The sequence below is a fragment of the Anneissia japonica genome, unplaced genomic scaffold (assembly GCF_011630105.1).
Source record: "Anneissia japonica isolate Jap-2015-1 unplaced genomic scaffold, ASM1163010v1 scaffold5280_len750649_cov202, whole genome shotgun sequence".
In the NCBI taxonomy this organism is placed as follows: Eukaryota; Metazoa; Echinodermata; class Crinoidea; order Comatulida; family Comatulidae; genus Anneissia; species Anneissia japonica.
Window position 1 is genome coordinate 622,315 of NW_022703058.1, and position 20,963 is coordinate 643,277.

Consider the following 20,963-nt stretch of genomic DNA (forward strand, 5'->3'; position numbering starts at 1 on the left):
TATATATATACATACATACATATATATACATACATACATACATATATATATATATATATATATATATATATATATATACCTACATACATATATACATGCACACATACATACATACATATATATACATACATAGGACTTTACTAGAAGAGATTATGAGGGCACATCAGCGGTGACGGACGTGCTTTTTTCAAATAGCTTCGTAGGTCCTGAAATCTCACATTTTTTTCTTTGCCTCTTTAACAATTTTTTTTTTAAATCGTCCAATAATCTTGATCATTAATATATATAGAATACCTTTGTAGTTGAAATACCCTTTTGGGTTAACAATTTTTGGTGATTTTGGTGGATGTGGTTTTTAGGCTATTTCATTCCATGAGAGTAGCTTGTCTTAATGAGAGTCGGATTGCCGGTAAAACACACCTCCAAAGCGTGGAGCTGAGGGGCGTATAAGTAGAGATGTTGAGCTTAAAGACCATTGTGGGAGCTGTAATGTGTTAGTAACAAATAAAGATGGGGTATTCAATGTGATTTTTGTCAGTTTTGGTTCCATTCTAGTTGCCAAAATGTGTCAAAAAAACTTTATGATTTTATTAGTGAAGGAAATCCTAACTTACATTCGTACTCTAGATCATGCAATTTTATTGCTGAGGATATGTTAGATGTTCTGAAATATGTTAAAGTAAAGCAGGAAAAATTGAGATGGATGTACTCGAACTAAGGGACGAGTTGAGAGGTTGTGAACATGAGAGTGCTAAGCGATGGACATCATTTTCTGAAAAGTTAGAAACACTAAAAACTCAGAGGGACCCCAGGGAAATCATAAAATCTTGCATAGAGGAAATTAATGAACGAGATAGAAGAAAAAATAATTTGATTTTCTTCGGTATCCCAGAGTCAAAGGATGATGATGGTCATGTTCGTAAAAGAAAAGATTTGGAATATTTAATTAAGGTTATTGATAGCTTGGAGGGTGCAGACTTCAAAATTATGGCACAATACCGCCTGGGTAAAAGAGATGGAAAGGATAGAACTCTTAAGGTTGTTTTCAAAAAAATATAAACTTGTGATAGGATAATGAAAAACGCAAGAGAAAACAAGTTGCAAGATAACGTGCATGTTTCTAGAGATAGAACTCAATCGGAGAGAAAGGAATATAGCGATCTTAGAGCGGTTTTGAAAGAGCGAGAGGAAAAAGGTGAGAAGGACTTGGTAATGCAAAACGGAAGAATTGTTAAGCTCCGTTTTCAAACGAAGCCATAAACACCATAGGTTTCAAGAAGCAGTTATAGTTCACGAAGAGAGGTTTAAAAAGAAAAATTTTAACGATGATTTGATTACATTGAAAAAGGATAAGATTAATTTTTTGTATACAAACTGTGACTCTCTTTTAAATAAAAGAGATAAGTTAAGGTTGAGAATTGATAAAGAAAACACTGATGTGATTATGTTAACTGAGATGTTACCAAAATCAACCTTCAGTAATTTTCAGAAAGCTGAATTAGAGATCACAGGTTTCCAGTTATTTTTGCCTGAGTATCAAAAAAGAGGTGTTGGAATTCATGTTAAAGAAATTTGTTCAGCCTATGTTATTAATACGGGAGATTTTAAAGAATCTGTCTGGGTAGGAATTCAGATTGGAAAAGAAACTATGATTGTTGGTTGTGTCTACAGGAGCCCGAATAGTAGTAGAGAAAACAATAAAATCTGTGATATGTTTAGTAGGGCGGATGTCTTGAAATCTGATTACTTTATCGTAGTTGGAGATTTTAATTTTGGAAATATAGATTGGATAGAGTCAGTAGTTCGAGGAGGTGATACGGTAGATAGTGGATTGTTCCTTGGTCTGGTTAATGATTTATTTTGGTTTCAACATGTGAAAGGTCCAACCCGAAATCGTACTGGACAACAACTTAGCTTACTTGATTTAATTTTTTCGAAAGACGAGGATGAAACAGTTGACTTTTCAATTGACCCCCCCACCCCCAATCGGAAAAAGTGACCACGCAGTGCTGAGGTTTAAGGTGGCAATTATAGAAGAAATAAATATTGAAGAGATTCCTGTGGTCAAAAATTATTATAAAGGGGACTATGATAGTATGAGGAGGGCCTTTAGTCATACAAAATTTCAAGATATATTGCACGTTAAATCTGGAGTGGAAATGTGTACACTTTTGGAAAGAGAAATTAATATTTGTGTCGATAAATTTGTTCCGCCGCGTAGGAAGTTTTTGACTAAACGAAAAGAGTGGATAAATGCTGAGGTTAAGGACCAAATCAATATAAAACATAATAAGTGGAATAGGTATCAGAAATTAAAAAATGAACAGTCGTGGAAGGAGTATGTTAAGTAGAGAAATAAAACAACAGCTGCAATAAAGCAAGCAAAAATGACATTTGAGACAAATTTGGCTAAGGACGTGAGAACCAACCCAAAAAGGAAATATGTTCGTAGTAAAACTAAATTTAAATCTGGTATTGGTCTTTTAATAGACGGTGACGGGCATATAATTACAGATGATGTCAAAAAAGCAAATTTATTCAATAAATCTTTTGCATCGGTTTTTACAGTTGAGGACAAGTCTTGTATTCCAAAATTGGTTCCTCGAAGTGTTTCTTCAGGGTTAAATACTATTGAATTTATTAAAGAGGATATTGAGATGTATTTGAACAAGATGGATATCTGTAAAAGTTCGGGTCCGGATAACATTCATTCACGAGTACTAAAGGAAATGAGTGGACAATTAAGTAACATTTTTAAATGTATGTTTTCTAAATTGTTACGTGACGGAATGGTCCCTCCATCATGAAGTCTAACAGATGGAGTACTTATTTTCAAGAAAGGAGATAGATTGGTTCCTCTAAACTACAGACCTGTGAGTCTGACATCGATAGTATGTAAAACTATGGAAACGTTTGTTAGGAATTCTCTAATTGAGTATATGGAACAGAATGATCTGTTTTCTGAGCATCAGCATGGTTTTAGGGCCGAGCGTTCGTGTATTACGGCAATGCTAGAAGTTATGAATCAGTGGACCACATGGTTAGATGAGGGTTCTTGTTTCGATTGCGTATTCTTAGACTTTAAGAAAGCGTTTGATAGTATTCCGCATGCTAGATTGTTAAATAAACTAATAGCTTATGGTATTGGTGGAAACCTTTTAAAGTGGATTGAGGCTTTTCTTTCATGTAGATCACAAATAGTAGTCGTTAATGGAACTAAATCAGATATCCAGTTGGTTACTAGTGGTATTCCCCAAGGCAGCGTCCTAGGTCCGTTACTTTTTAATATTTTTATAAATGATCTTCCAGATGGAATTAAATCAGATATAAAAATTGTTGCAGATGGTACGAAAATGTGTAGGAAAGTAAATAACAAGGAAGAGGCCGGTATTTTACAAAATGATATTGACGAGCTTTATAATTGGTCGGTTAATTGGCAACTTCCTTTTAATCTGGATAAATGTAGTGTTTGTAAACTTTGTTTACGATGGGATATACTAATGATAAGAAAATTCTACAGTCAGTGACTAAAATTGTAGACCTGGGGATTCTTATTGATTATAAACTCATCTTTGATTCTCATGTTTCTCAAGTTGCCTTAAAGGCAAATAGAAACTTGGAATGATAAAGAGGTCTTTTAAATTTTGGATGGGCGGTCTCTTGTTTATCTATACAAATGTATTGTTAGGCCAAGTTTGGAATACTGCAATCCTTTTTGGCAGCATATATATTTTAAGGAATCGGATAAATTGGAAAAAAATTCAACAACGTGCTACCAGAATTGTGTCAGAGAATAGACCCTTTCCTTATGAACAAAGGCTAAAAATGTTAAATCTACTCTGGAATTTAGAAGGCAAAGATCTGCATTTATTCAGGTGTATAAAATATTTAAAGGGATCGATAGAATTTCAAGTAAGACTTTTTTTGAGCTTCTTAAAGAATAAAAATCTAGAGGTCATAAATTAAATGTTATTATACCACGTTCAAAACTAAGAGTGCGCCAGGCATTCCAACTCAAGTGATCCAACCTTCGCACAATGTTTGGCTTTCACGTAAACCTAGAAGGTTCATTCGGCGCTTTAGTGATAATCCGTGAAACACCACGGATTCAGTTGTTCAAATTAACTGTCAGCTTTCCGAGGAAGAAACCAAACTTCTATCCCGAGGACTGAAATTTTGCCCAAAACCGAGGCAGGCTGACCCACAACAACTATCTTTGGATCTGGAAGCTTTCTTCCGACGTTAAAGATGCTGTGAATTTTGCCGATTCCGACGGCAACACCACGGATAACACGGGTAATGTTGCCCAGCTTTAGAAACTTTCATTCAGGCCATTGATGAGGACTTTAAAAACCACGCTCCTAGTCCAGATTTTACGCGACAATCTCACAAAAAGTGTGAGGCAGGCCATTGCCAATTTGCGTCAGCGTGATGATATTATCATCAAACCAGCTGATAAAGGTTCTGCCACTGTCGTAATGGACATTAAATTCTATGAAGAGGAGTCCTTAAGACAACTAAACAATCCTCTTCACTATCGGAAACTCACAGAGGACCCCACTCTGGAAATTTCTAAGGAAGTGGAAAAAACTGTAAAGGTTCCATCGATCCCAAAATTGGACCCCATCTCCTTCAGGTCGATCCGGCACCAGGGCGTTTCTATGTCCTACCCAAAATCCACAAAGCAGGCCATCCTGGCAGACCCATCTTTTCGGGCAACTGTACTGCTACAGAAAAAATCTCTAAATATGTGGATGATTTACTGAGACCATATGTTGTTGCTCTCCCCTCGTACATTCAGGACTCCACGGACTTTATCCGCAAAATTAACCAAATTTCAAATTTCCCAAATAATACTGTTCTGGCTACACTTGATGTTTCGTCATTATATACTAATATCCCTCATGTTAATGCGTGCATTTCAAATTACAAACAAATTCGGGGCAAAACCCCATCTAAATTACATCTACGTGAACTTATCATGCTGATTCTGACCAATAATAATTTTGTTTTCGGCGACGGTCATTACCTTCAAATTCATGGCACAGCGGTGAGCACTAAAATGGCTCCACCTTTTGCTAATTTATTTATGGGACAATTTGAGGCCAATTTCCTGTCCCTACAGCCCAAGAAACCAGATGTTTGGTTTCGTTACATTGATGATATCCTCATGATCTGGACCCATGGTGAAGATAGTTTGGATACGTTCCTATTGAACATTAATTCGGCTCATCCCACAATCAAATTCACTGCTAATAAATCCGCAAGCCGTGTAGATTTTTTGGACATCACCGTGACCATGGAAAATGGTGCACTTAAAACTGATCTCTTCCGTAAACCCACGGATAAACATATGTACCTGCTCCTTAGCAGCTGTCATCCCCCGCACTGTACTAAAAACATTCCATACAGCCAAGCATTGCGCATGAGACGCATTTGCTCTTCGGACATCTCCGGAATAGAAATTATCATCGAGGACCCATCGAAAATGCTATATGAAAAAAGCAAAGGACACACCTCGTGCTCAAACACTGACGTACAAACCACGTCAGCGATCAACCAGAGTGCCACTGGTCACTACCTATCACCCTAGGTTACACCACTAAGGGCTATAATTCAGAAACATATGCCCATTTTACAGACCACAGAACGTCTTAGGTCTGTTTCCGGATACACCGTTCATAGCCTATCGCAGACCACCTAACCTTCGTGATATATTAGTACGATCAAATTTCAAGTGGCAAACTAACTCTTGCGACTGCTATAATTTGGGTAGTCATCTTTGTGGTTCATCATGAAAAACATGCTCCCTACTTGATTTTACACAATCATTCAAGAGCAACAAAACAAACCACATATTCCGGATAAGGCAATCAATTAATTGCCTCACCTAAAATGTCATTTATCTCATATATTGTAGTATTTGTGGTAAAGGATATGTCGGAGAAACTAAAAACACTCTCCGTATGAGAATGACACAACATAGATCAGTTATCAGAACATCTAAGCTTGATCAACCAGTAGCCAAACATTTCAATTTAGCTGGTCATTCAATTTCAAATTTGAGAGTGATTGCTATTGACCATAATGCCAATTGGAGCGACTAAACTCGCAAAAATAAAGAGAATCACTGGGAACTTTTACTTAAAACCACCACACCATTTTGAGCTTAATATTAGGAACGTTCTCCCAGTACACTAAATTAAACCAATGACATTCCAAATTATTCTGGATAAATCATTTGGCTTATTTATTGAAGCATGCCTCTTAAGTTTAGTTTTGGCCTTCCTGTTTATTTGTTCACTGTTTATTCTATGTCACCCAGCCTATTGTTTCCAATCATGCTTGCATGGAATTTTCACTTTATACTATCTGGTTTTTTCTACCCTCACTCACTCGCCATTGAGGAAGGACTATGTTGTCCGACTGCTCTGGTTCTATTTCTGGCTGTTTAATTACGTTTACTTTTTAGCTGATGCTTATCATTTTTGTATCTCTACCGAGATCCAGCCATTGTTTCCCACAGCATTGTTGTTTTTCAGGATTTTGCCTTTTAATCTATACATACATACATAATAAATATATATATATATATTACCTTTATTCGGCTCTTAGGGGGAAACTCTTTTGTCTATGATTTCGCCTTAACGTAGTTTCCCCTAAGCGACACTACTTTCGCCTTAAGGTACTGTTTTTAACCCTCTTGTTTTAGTTTCCCCCTATGGATACTTCTAAGCGTATATATATAAATTAAATGTATGTATATATATTTATATATGTAAATATGTATATATAGGCCTGTATATATATGTATATGTATATCCCTTGTGAAAATAAAAACAATGGCTGGATCAAGGTTGAGATATAAATATTTATTGATTCTAATATAATTATAATGCATGTGTTGAGGATATTGTAAATGGATACCAAAGGAAGCATATGATATTAAAAGATCAACATATTTCACAATCATTATTGATGTACAGAGTCTGGATTTACACAATATAAACCTAAAATAAGAGGTAATAAGTCTGTTTTATAGCAGCTGTATTGTTCAAACAATAGAGCATATGTAATGATTACAATGGGATAGAGTTTTGTAGCCATGTGTAGTTTCTCACTAATGACCCCCTAACAAGTTTATAATAATGAAATGCAAATTATACGATATTTATCATAACAAAAGCGTCTCCTGCGGATTGATATTTTAATTTAGCATATCCTTTTTATGAATACAATTTTTTTTTTTTATTTGAGTATTCACTGCCGGAACCTTTTCATTAAAATCTATTAGAAGATACTTATTGCTATTTTAAAAAGTATAAACAATTATTATTAAAATGTATTTTAGGTTGATCTTAAGATCTTTTAAAAACCTCAGAAAATGAAACTATGAAGGTTGATGACTTCGCGAACTATGGCAGTTTTTCTTATATTTGGAAAGTTATCACCATAACACTAACATAAGCTTATGTTAGGTCTATTATTAATATCATACTAGAATGATCTCAACATGGCAACCGATACCTTACAAGGCTGAGGATGTTATTACATGAGTATAAATAATTAATGGCATAAATGTAATATCTTAAAAAATAAATGTCTTGTTTACACAAGAGACCAAAATCTGATACTGTTTGCCTTAATTTTAAAACATTAATTTGCAGTTTATATTGCTACTAAAGCGAGACTTTTTATACATAAAAAAATAAAATTTTATATTTATTTTTATTACGACCTCCACTCCCCTAAAATCTCCAAAAATAAGATTTCTTTGTTAACTATATAAATTCAAAGCACTTATCAATCTAATTACTACACTGTTTAATCCATTAATAGAATTTTATTTTTATTTTCACCTCCACCTAGATGGTTTTGGCAAAATCATTTTGATAAATGAAAAAACAAAATGTTATTTTGATTTTTTTCCACCCTCCTGACGGTAAAAAATGTCTGGCCTCTGCTTCTAACTTCTGAACACTGCAGGGATAGAATCATGCTTCAACTTAATTAATACATAGGAAGTCACTATAATAAAGATATTGAACTACTATAAAATGATAAAAATGCACAAACATTCCACTAATATTTCAGGATTTAGTATTTCAGTTTGTTTAGATAAATGGTTAAATAATTTGTTTTTGTGGTTGAATGTAACACCCACACATAAATGTATTTATCATATTTATTTATTAAGGAATGATTTAAAAAAAAGTTTTATCTAGTTTGCTTATTATAATTGTATAGCTGTTTGATCGATAATTAAACCTAGCAGTAAGTTTGCATCCATTGTCTTGGTGTAATTATTGATCAAACAATTCTGCGGTTATGATTTTTATTCCAGGTCATTAGTTCTACTGCAGACTGTTCTTGGCCTTCTCTTTTTTGACCTCATAAGTTTAAATCACCTGAATCCTTCCATCCCTGTTGGTAGTGTCTGTGCTACTGTTTTAACACTTTCATAAAATGTAGTAGGCAGAATTATGGCAGAATATAGGATTATATTGCATAATTCTTTCTAAACTCTGTTGGTCAATCAGAAATTTGTAGTCTTGCCTTCTAACCAAGTCGCCATGTGATCAGAGCTATGTGATAGTACTACTGCCATGATGATCAGAGCATGGAGGTTAATAAGAGTAAAGGATGGCTTGTAAATTGGCTGTATACCAGTAGTTGATATAAAATGCCCTGAGGGAGCTGTTTACAGTTTGTTATCACAGCAAAGCATGTTATCAGTGTTTCTGTTTGGACTAAAAACATGCTGTTAAGTGTCCAACAATTACACCTTACACTGCCACACACATTATGGGTATTACCCAGATACTGTACAGTAACAGGCCCATAATCCAAACTTGTACCGGTATGTTTTACTTATTAACTGGAATTTTGACAAATTTTTATGTCGTTCTGTATCAAAAAATACATGAAGACTTGAAAGATGCGACTATATAAATATTAGGTTTTCAAAAAATGTTTTTTAGAAAAAAAATTAATCTAATTAAATATAAAATAAAGTTGTATTCTATTTACTGATAGTTATGTAAGGGCAATAATTATTAATTTGTTGTTTTTTTTTTTGTACTTAGGGTGCATCGTCTGCTATTGTTGTCAAATTTGCAGACACTGAAAAAGAACGACAAATGCGACGAATGCAGCAAATGGGCGGTGCTTTAGGAGTTTTAAGTCCTATCGTTACGACGCCACTATACCACTACCCAACAACTCAGACCATGAGCCAGGAAGCGCCATTAGCAGTGTATCCAGTAAGAATTGTTTGTTTCGATTTCTCGTAAATCATTGTTTTTATGTAGGCTCTATTATGTGTGCTTTGCTGTTTTGACTGCATTACATATAGTATTTAGAAAGTGTTTACAAGTTAGTAATTATGAATATAAATAGAAATAGAATTTTTGGGCAAAGTGCTTAAATTTAAAGCCTCTATTGATAAGGCAGACTTTAAATTCTTTGTTTCACATTCTAATTTTTTTAAAGATCGTTGGAGGACGGAATAAAAATAAAAACAAAATTTTGATTTCTTATTTAGCAAATAGTTTTGCCGAAAACATCCAGATGGAGGAGAAAATAAAAATAAAATTTTATTGGTGAATGCTTCAAATTTATATAATTAGGAAGAAATATACATACCTTATCTTTGGAGATTTCAAGACAGCGGAGGGCGTAATAAAAATAAAGAAAAACTTTTATTTTTTTAGGAAATTTCGACTTTTTCGGGGCAGCGGGTGCTAATTGGCCAAAAATAAAATATTATTTATATTTGAAATTATCAGTATTAAAAGTCTCGCCTAAGGCAGCTAGGTTTGTCTAGAATTAGATCAGTGACAAAGAATCTAAATTGCTTGCATAATATAAAACGTATAAGACTAAAATAAGAAGCATAGGCCTATCAATAGGAAGCTCTATTAATAGGTGCATGCTTTAAAGATGTCAAAACTTGTTCATTGTAAAATCTTAAGCTCATAAAAATGAAAGGGTCCAACTTGTGTATTGAATAATTATAGATAGTTTAGATTATAAAGCAAAGCAAATCAAACTAGCAATATCATATAAGGCTTGCCAGCCCAAAACCACCATCGGTGACCAAAATTGACTTTTTAATTATTATTTTCCAATGATGGGTCATTTACTGGAATTTACTTACTATTGCCAAAGTTATGAGTAAAGGTGCTATGACTTCACTGTATTAAAGTATACAATACTACCACATTATTATACTAATTACTCAGTTTAACATAAAGTGACAATACGCTGGTTTTGGTATCGCAAGCCTCATATTTGTAGTGTTTATAGTAAATTATGCTACAATATAGAACATACTAAAATGACAAAAACTAAAATGTCATTTACAAAAATATAAACATTTTTAACTTGAATTCATAATTTACTATTTGTGGTATAAGTAATATAGATAGACCTATGAATGAAAAAAAAAAATTTAACATAACCAGTGATGTCTATTTTTTAAGATATTTTATTCATGAGTCAAAAAATAATAGATAATAGATAATATGACAAAACATTACTCCTATGAAAGGTCCTGAAGCAAACAACATCGAAACAACATAGAAATCAAATGTCATTTATGTTACAAACCGTGAATAAATTATGCATTTTCATATGTCAGATATTAAAACTATTTAGACCTTCTAAATAAGTATAGTAAAAATCATTCATAAACTGTCAGTTGTCGCTCCCTACACAGCAATCTTTTAGATTCCTGTATACGGTAAAATAATGCTGCTACATTTAATTAAACAATGTGACGTACTATTTAAAGATAATTAAATTGGTGCAGAATTCCCAGTCCTGCATATTTGTAAATCAGTGCTTAGCATTATGATAATGCAATCTAATTCGATGAGAATGTGGTGAAAATTATTAATATCAGGGTGTGGCTCTTATTTTGTTTGTGTATGAATATGTTGAATAAAATAATTATTTACTCCACAGCATATTCTTCCTCAGCAACTGATGGCAGCAACACATGGGGGAACACCATACGTTGCTGTAAATCCAATGAGTGCTCTGTCTGCTCAAGTACATCAAATGAACACAATAGCAACTCCAAATGGCTTTGCTACTGCTGTGGCTCCCTCTGCAGGTTAGTCTAGTTACTGCATTCTATTGTGATACATTATTTCAAAACTTGTTTGCATATGGATTTTACTGGCTAAAAGTGAATTTAACTTAAGATTTTGGGGCCCAGTGGTGGCTTCAGAAATTTTCTGACTGGCAGTTTGACAGGGAGTCCCAGTCAGAAAACTAGAGCCTCGGTCAGTGTCGATCTCATAAAAATCTCTAGTGGTTCATGAGGGAGATTTTATGGCTTAAACTGCCCCAAAATGTTGTTGTTTTAGACCACAATATTACAGATTGGCAATCCAAATAATGTTGTTTAGATAGGTAAGTTAATATTTTTGGTCCTGCCACTTCATTGTGGCTTCAGATGTCGAGGGTCTAGACCTGTCCAGCAACCAACAACCAACACCCCGCTGGCGCCACCACTGTTGGGGCCCGGAGTTGTGCCAACTGAATTCATCAATGATTATGCTAGGAAAATCTTACCTGGAGTTTTGATGGAGATTTTACTGATTCAATCATGAGTGGGATCACATGCTGAACCTCTTGCCTTAGAGGCATCTTCTTGCCAAGTTATCGGTAAATCTTTAAATTCTGGACATGCCTGAATTGCTTCTATTATGCCATCGCGCTCCAATACTTCATGAGATTTAAAAGCAATGCTGTGGAAAGAAAGACTCTGCAGTTCACTATTTACCTGTTCCTCCAACTTCAAAGAGAGTCTGTCTGATATTGGTTTGCTATCCCTACAAAGCTACTACAACCAACTAAACCACATGCTACTGAGCTGCACACATTATTTGCTGTCTCCGGACCTGTGGAGTGTGATGACACATAATTAAAATGTTTTATGAATGGTGTATTTACTTATGTTTATAGATATTATGTCATTTTAATCAACAGCAGTAGCTGCTGCAACAGGTCAAGCTACCATCAATGGTGGTACACCAAGCCTGCCCTCCCCAACTGTTCCTACCTACACCATGGCTGCTCAGACCAATGGTCAAGCGACTGAGCCAATTTATGCCAATGGTATGCAGCAATACCCAGGTATGGTGCTACCTGCATTTTTGTCACAAACATAAAATTTCTCAAACATTAAAATGTTTGTTTGTAAAGTAGCATGTGCACAACAAAGACATTAATCATGTTACTTGAAAGGTCAAATGAGGCAATTTAACAATTTTTGAAAGATGCTTATGAAAGCCGATGACAATGGATAATGAGTTTGACTGTTCAATGACATATTAATGGACTTGAGGCACTGCTTACTATAGTCATTATGCCTATAATTCTTTTCTTGCTGCCAGTAGGTTATGATATATGATTGCCATTTTGAATTTGGAAGCTAATGCTTCTTTTGTCTCGTAACTTGTCCAATGCTTTGATGTTGTATTGATTGATTTAACTGGATCCAGTAGCATGAGCTTCACCAAATTTGTCACCTTATGGTTGGAAAATGAATCTGCACTGTGGTATCTGCCAAAGGGTCGCTTCTGAACATCACCAAACTTTATGACGACTGTCCTATAATGCACGTATAATCTTAACACATAATCAATTTGCATAATAATATCAATGTATTCTGTGCTTTCTATTAGTTGACCTACTAATTTGTAAGAGTTTACAAATTGCCATTGAGATTTTCTAATTGAGCCCTCGAGAGCTCCTTAATGTTGTCCCTCGAGTGTTTGGAATGTTCAGCTGTGACCCTTTGCATTAAAAGGGACCCAAGTTGACTAGTTTTGCTGTCATCAGACATGTTGTGATGGTTTATTGGATTGGATCTTGTATCTTGTCATGCATTAACCTTAATTGTAGATACAACAAAGTGTTTTTAATTCAATGGTGTTGCTTCTATCACATTGGATTCCCACACTAACTCATTCACCAATAGTTATTTACTATTTAAATGTGTACTACAGAAAACCCGAAATTATGATTTTCCTCTGAAAAAAAAAGCCATTCTGTTGCATGTACTAGAGGCTGGACAATAAAATTGTTCACTGATTTACATGCAGAAATGCTGAAAATTATTGAAGTTTTATCTATGATTTTGTTACTTCTTTTCCTAATTGATGTTGATTACAATCACCAGGGTTATAGTTAAACCAATTAATATCAGTTTGATTATATCATTATTTGTTCTTTTTCCAATAAAAGCTTCTTCAACAACAGCTGAGATCTTACAACAAGCATATACTGGACTGCAGCATTACACTGGTTAGTTCCCAAACCCAGATACCAAGCAGAGAATTCAAATTAATTCTAGGCTTTATCAACATTGCAGCAAAGATTAATAAGAAACAAAAAGACCAAACTCTTGAACGAAAGAGATCAATATGTCCAAATCTGTGGTTTAGCTGCAATTTTTTTCAATCCACCCCTTTTTTCAAGTAGTCTACACAATGCCTCCAAACTCATTCCATTACAAGACCATTTGTTTTTTCTCCCTCTCTTTGGATGACGATTCTTTGGCAATAGCATTTATTGAATACAATTTATCTTTTTACTTTCCTTACTTTATTCTTCTGAATTTCTTTCAAACTATATGTATTAAAGGCTTAAATATATTTTATATATTATTACCTGTATGGATATATACAACTCAATAAGATAAGTTATATATATAAGTTAAAGAGCTATTAACTGATGTATTTATGAGCTTTTTGTTCACTATACTAGCTCTGTCTCTTATACACATCTAGATGTGTATAAGAGACAGGCATTATGATAATGCAATCTAATTCGATGAGAATGTGGTGAAAATTATTAATATCAGGGTGTGGCTCTTATTTTGTTTGTGTATGATTTATCAGTTGTAAATTAAATTGGCATAATACTGAAAATCAATAATGCTTTTGGAAATCACTAAATCACAGTTGAGACATGAAATTGATAATTGTAATAAATCAAGTTCAGAGAAACTGTGTTTCAACTTCCAGGATGTTTTAACTATAAGCACTAAAGGCTGTTAGCACATAAACCTGTTTATTTATTAATGAAATAAATTTGGCAGCAAATATTCTACTAACTGGTTTGACATAATTTGCAATCACTGATTTTCTTATTCTTTTCCAATATTTAGTCTCTCCTCCTACTATGTAATATCCTAACATTTTTTTGAAATTCCCAAAATATAATTATATATATCAGCAGTCCAACATTACTAAATACATTACAATCGCAAAGCCGTAGTTATGGTTTTATTGAATGTAAAATTTAGTTTTCCTAATCATTTCCAATGTTCTGTGTTCTTTGGATGTCTTGTTATTTGCTTTAGCAATATCAGACTGACTCAATTTTGCCTCCACATAGTGTAAAGTACCCCCTCTTATGTCTGTAGTGGCCACCATTACTGTATGTCCTCTCTTCATTTTGTTGTAATTTTATGTTGTATTTTGCCGTATTTACCATCATTCCATCTATTCTTGCTCATGCATGGGTCTCACCCATATCAACATCCTTGGACCAAAAGTTGATATTTTTTTTACTAGTCCTACGACATTGTATTTGTATTCTGTAGTGCATATTGGTTCTCGCCGTATTGATTAAGAGCATGTATGAAAAAGTTCAAGAGTTTGGTGTAATGTTTCCCTTACAAAGTACATTTACAAATATTTGCCTTTTTGTGTCTAGTGTTGTTAATTTGATATTCAGTGTTTTGAATTTAGAAGTAATTTATATTGTAGGCTATTTTTTAAATGTTAATATTATGGAAGCAAAATTATAAGTAGCAGCTATTGTTATCAGTATTACTGTTATTATTGTTAATAAGTTCACTCTTGCATATTGATTTGAAGGAAAATGTTGGCAAATATATTTTATATTTATGAGACTCTATAAAACTTCACAAATTAATGTGGATGAGATGATGATGCAAACTCTTCATATTGATGTCCATATTTTATTTGAAGATGCATTTTTTGCTTCAGCACAAGCCTCGGCGACTTCTGACCCTCTGCAGCCGTATGCAGCTATGACTCAATTTGCCGGCAATCATATAGGTAAATATTTCAATTCTATATTGTAGTATGCTATAGAGTACTAGGTCATTACGTCACAGAGACATTGCTTCGTGACTGAGCAACAACCGTCCATGCGGTCATTACGGCTGAGCGCCTCTCCAGTTTGCCATTTTCGTTTATCATAGGTTAAAGCAGTTTTCACTCTGGTTTATAGAACTGGTGGTAAAAAGTATAGACCAGACACTAACCATCCTTAATTTAAAAAAGTAGCTCTTTTCCTAAGTGACTTCCGGAACCTGTTAGGGGTGAATTCATTGAGAAAAAAAAACCAATTTATGCTTATTACATGTAATTTGGTATTACTTATGTATTTGTTAATTAGTAACAAATGTTTTCCCTTTAATACAACTAATAATAATATTTACAAAATAAGGAATTCAAATATTACACACTGTACTTTTTTTTTGGTACAGTAATTAATGTTTGAATACTGTGCTATTTTTAAGGATTTTTACCAAATAATTTTTACAATATTTGAAATATTGTTGGAATGAACAAAATAACTTGATGTTTAGATAGAACAGTAATATTATAGGTCAGCTAATTGTTTTACAGTCATTTTAATGTCCTATTTATAATGTATGTATTGCATGTATTTATGTATGTTGATAATGAATAATTAATATTGATGAGTTACTGCTTCATAATTGGTAATTATCACAACTGAATACGCGCTTACCTTTGCTCAATGTAATACATACTGTACTTGATATTTCAGCCGCTTATCCAGCTAGTATGTATGGACAGATATCGCAAACATTTTCATCCCAACAACCTCAGCCGGTGATCGCTGCACAGCAGAGAGAAGGTGAACTATTATTATTTCCCAAAATAACTTTACCAGATGATGGTAAAAATAATCATGTATTCATATTCATTGTATCACCGCACATTTGGTATCACATACAATAAAGTTAGTTTGGTCTAGACAGTATTTTTTTGTGTAGAACCATAGATATATATTTAGAACATAACGTTGAAATCTTGCCAAAATTGTGTTAATGCCACTTTCTGACATCTACCCTACCCACAACGTTTGCAAATTTTATAAATAGTTTTTTTCCCGGGTTACTGTATCAATGATGATATGACCAATCAATGTATTTTGTTTGCAGTTGGTCCAGAGGGCTGCAACCTCTTCATTTACCACCTGCCTCAGGAGTTAGGAGATGCTGAACTGATGCAGATGTTTCTACCTTTCGGAAACATTATCAGCTCCAAAGTGTTTGTAGACAGGGCTACAAATCAGAGTAAATGCTTCGGTAAGCTTTAGAATGAACAAGAGGTGTGCTTATATTATTTGCAAATCTGTTTTTTTTAAATATATTTTCAATTGTCTCAATTGACGTTATTATATTTGATATATTCACTTGTTATGGGATACATGAATGCATAGTTGAGTGGAAAGGCCACTTAAAGCCAGGCACCAGAGGAAAAATGTTTGTTTTGTTTACAACTGATTTTTCAAAGACACGTAAAACATATATGATGAAAAACTTGAGAGCGGATAATGAGATACAGATTTTTGAATATTTAAAAACTGGGGAAAAAGGGGAATAACCATCCTTTTTTCCACCTTTTATTTCCACCAGTTTTTAAATATTTAAAAATCTTGATCTCATTAACTGCTCATGAGTTGTTCGTCAAATATGCTTTTTCTGTCTTAGAAAAATCAGTTGTACAACATATAAAAATTTTGTTTTCCTTCAGAGTGTGGCTTTAAGCTTTATTTCTTGTCATTCACAGTCCTATTTAATTTATATTAAGATGTATTTCTGTATCTGATAGTTGACAACCCATAACCAATATAGTTTTCATAGAAATTTATTAACGGGAAATTTTTGTAAAACTGGAATTGAATGATTTTAGTAATTTAATTATTGGGGAATGATAATGATGAGATAAATGTAGACGTAAGGACTATATTCTGTAAATGCCAAAAAAACATTGTTTTATGGAAATTAATTGGCATTGACGTTTAAACTATCATATATCACAAGCGAAATTCAATGCAGGGACTGAAACACTCAACCTGAAAGTTAATAGTCCAACTCGCAAACTTCTATGCCAATCACTCCTAGAAAACCTATCTTTAAAAAACCAATTATTTAAAAAAAAATTATTTTTATTGACATTTGAACCAACGATTCATGTTTCTTTTTTCTTTCATGTTTTTGATTCGGTAGGTTTTGTAAGCTTTGACAATCCAGCTAGTGCCCAGACTGCTATTCAGAATATGAACGGCTTTCAAGTTGGCTCGAAGCGCCTAAAGGTTCAGCTGAAGAGGCCTAAGGATTCCAGTAAACCTTACTAAAGAACATAACAGGTATTATTCCACCATTGAATTACGTTAAGCTAATAAATCTTAACATCATTTGACAAATTTTCTTAAGATTTAAAGGACAGCCGGCAGTCTACATGCTAATACAATTGCCACATATACGCATATTGAGAATTCAATTGATTTAACAACTAACAACCAGCTGCTTTCTGCCATAAGAAATTTAAGAAATACCTCAAAAATAACATGTACTGTATTTAACATGTATTTAAAGAGTATAAATATTTATAAAGTAGATTAATCGCCCTTTATCAGTGTTTGCCCTTTGTGTCTCTCTCTTGTTTTTTCTTTATTTTTCTCATGTGATGTCTTTAACTACTATAAAGGAATGGCTATACTCTCCTAGACAGATTCTAAATGTTTTTCTTTGTTTTTTGCAAACACACTTTGAAACGTAGGCCATCTTATTGACAGACCCTGAGACTACTTTAGTAAGCAGTATACTGTAGCTCATGATTGGAAGACTTTAAAACTTAGAAACAATTGCTACCTGGTTTCTCTTGTAAGTTGTTGGGGTATTTGGGCATTTTGGTGTTAATGTACACATTGTGTGTTACTGCTATAGCTTGGCTGTTCTGTATTAAAACCAATTCCGTGTTGTAACTGTTGCAGGAGATGTTGAGTGTTCTTGTTTCATTAGTTATTGCATTGGTAAACATGTATATCTGGCTGGATTTTTTTATGGGTTTTTATACATTTTTGGAGCTGTTAATCATCAATTACGATTATATGTCTATAAATACATTAAAAAAAAATATCTACTTTGAATATTTATTTTTCACTTTTACTCTGTATACTGACTATTTTGTATTCAGGAAATATTGAAAACGTTCTTTAAATACATTATTATATATGCATTTTTATGTGAAAGAAAATATATACGTGTGTATACATATAGGCGCATATTTGATTCAACAGTGTATATAAATATTCTGTGTTGTGGGAAATTTTGTGCATCTGCCTATGTATTTACAGTGGTAGGAGGTTCTATGTTGTATTCCAGTTTTCCACTTAGAGAGTGTTCAATAGAAGTTGTTGAAACTAGTGACGTACTTTTCTAGTCAAATTTGAAAACTCAGTATCATGCATGAAATTTGGAGTTGTCTGTCAGCTCCATGTTGGTTGGGATTTGGTGATGTTGATTAGGCTGGTGATATGTTGACAAAAATCATCTCATTTAATGTTTTTTGTTGTATTATAATTTTTATTCCAACAGGTTTATCTCTTTATCCTTTCTCTTTCTCTTCTCTGTTGCCCTCACCCCCTCCCCCTCTTTCTGGTAATATCAATAATATGAATATACATAAATAAATATTAGATACTTGCAAAATAGTAAATCCAAAATATGCTGATTATATTTCAATAAAATCAAATAGGCAATTCTTCTGTAACTGATAAATAATAATAATAGTAATTAGCCATTCCAAGAATTGGAATAAATGGCAACGAACTAGAATACAATTCAGATTGGTAGACAAGACTTTAGGTCCGAAAGTTGAAAATGATTTCCACAAGGGAAGTAAATGTAAAGTGAAATATCCTTATCTAACCATAACCCTCAGAATATAAAACCTAAAAGCAGGTCCGCCGCATTGTTCACCACGAATTTGAGATGGAAAGGATGGCTGCCGCAGAATTCACAAGTGCTTGAGCGGTGCTGGCATCTAAGACTGTAATATCCTATGAGCGGCCAACATATCAATATTAATTGTGAAGATTTCTTTCTACAAAAACTTCCTCTGAGAAACTAAGATAAAAAGTTATAAAATTAAGATGTATACAAATGTTACATTTATTATAAAATGAATAGATTAAAGATGTATTGTACCATTAAAAATGACTAAAAATAATCATAAAAAGTAATTTTCCTTTGAAAATTAAGTCATTAATATAATTTTGAAATCAATTTGCTCATTTTAAAATTACATAAAACTATTAGCTGGAGCATAGAAATAAGTATAGTTAAAGAAGGCATATCTCTTATTTCTTACGATAAAAATATCCATCACATAAACACTTCAGTGAATAGTCAAAAATGTTAAATACACTAATTTCTTTTCATTTTATGCTACTTCAAAATGAGCAAATTAATTTCAAAATAAATTTTTGATTTTAATTTTTCAGGGGGAAATGAAAATATACATGTATATAAACCCACAGGGGTTTTGCTAGTAATATATGAAATGGGTTAATTCTGATTTATTGGATTGGAAAAATTATTCATGCCAACAAATATTAGTATTATATTGCAAGCATGGCCATTAGATGAAAAATTCTGACAATTTAAGCTTCCTATGGTAGATTGCCCACAATTAGACCTTGAAAAATATTAACTTACCCATAAACAATAATATATTCCTCTTTTAAATCACAGAATACAACCAAATACATATGATCTATGTTTATCATAATTTTGCAGATAAATGACAAAATATCTTCATGATATCTCAATCATATTAAATCAGTCTGTAGAAATGATTTCTTGTGATCGTGGGCTAAAAAGTATAATTCTCAGCAATATTTTCAAAATACATCACCAAAATTCTATTTTGCCTTTCTCTGCCTCTACTTCTCAAATAAATTATCTTTGAATTTGGAAGTATTTCTTTTTAAATTTATAAATAATAAAGGTACCAAGGCCAATAAAAATTAATAGATGAGGGTGTTTCGTTCTTACCCGAAAATGCATCCATAATATGTGAAAATTATAATATGATCAAAATTTAATAGATAATTTATCAAAAAAAAAAAAGCTTTGTCATACAATTTGATAGTGTAGACAAATAACTGGTGATATGCTCATAGTGTAATATGACATCGTTGTACCCATGTTCGGGCACATCACATTGGGTAGAACTTTGTTTCAAGCATGTCACAACCCATTCATTCAATGTACACAAAAAGCTTTCACAGGTGATTATCATTGATTGCTTAACGTTGACTGGTGACCATGTGTGCCTGGTTGGGGGAGGGGGGGTGGAGAGGAGACACATCAAAGAACTCAAAATACATTTAATCAGCTGTCATAATTGGTAAAAATCCGAAAACATGACACCCCTGCTGGGATATTAATATAATCATCTTTTAAGTAATTAATGTATTACTTTTGAGATTCAATAGATATAATGATAATTTCATGATTTGAATATGAAATATATATTTAATATTATGTACATTTAATATGTAATATTAATATTATGTAATATTATGTATATTTAATATTATATACCACAAAATTTGTGGTATACATGAAAAAACAACCAGTACTTAATATTTATCAGTAATTCACAACCCTGAAAACCCAGCATCAGTATTATACTTATTAAAACATAATAATACTAACACTTCTTCATTGATTTTATTAAGTAAATTCACAAGACCCAATCTACCCAGTAGGGAGCCAGTTATCTGGACCATCTTCCCATTTTCAAATTTTCTTGCTAAAATATGAATTTCTAAAACTGCACCCTTACCCCATTTTCAAATTCCTGTATTTT

At 33.1% G+C, this 20,963-nt stretch overlaps 1 protein-coding gene across 8 annotated transcripts in view; it reads left to right on the top strand.

Moving 5' to 3' along the window:
• The window catches only part of LOC117104260 (CUGBP Elav-like family member 3-A), a 66,004-nt gene that overhangs the window by 40,721 nt on the left and 4,320 nt on the right, over window positions 1-20,963 (top strand). For 2 of the 8 annotated variants that reach the window (XM_033244989.1, XM_033244992.1), the window contains 8 exons: window positions 9,087-9,263; window positions 10,969-11,119; window positions 12,001-12,147; window positions 13,261-13,320; window positions 15,033-15,104; window positions 15,844-15,933; window positions 16,241-16,387; window positions 17,312-17,451. In XM_033244989.1, coding sequence (XP_033100880.1) covers window positions 9,087-9,263; window positions 10,969-11,119; window positions 12,001-12,147; window positions 13,261-13,320; window positions 15,033-15,104; window positions 15,844-15,933; window positions 16,241-16,387; window positions 17,312-17,439 — 972 coding nt within the window. In that variant the 3' untranslated portion in view covers window positions 17,440-17,451. Of the gene's footprint in view, window positions 1-9,086; window positions 9,264-10,968; window positions 11,120-12,000; window positions 12,148-13,260; window positions 13,321-15,032; window positions 15,105-15,843; window positions 15,934-16,240; window positions 16,388-17,311; window positions 17,452-17,864; window positions 17,969-20,963 lie in introns of all 8 variants that reach the window. The other 6 variants (XR_004444720.1, XM_033244991.1, XM_033244990.1 and 3 more) reach the window with 6 other exon arrangements.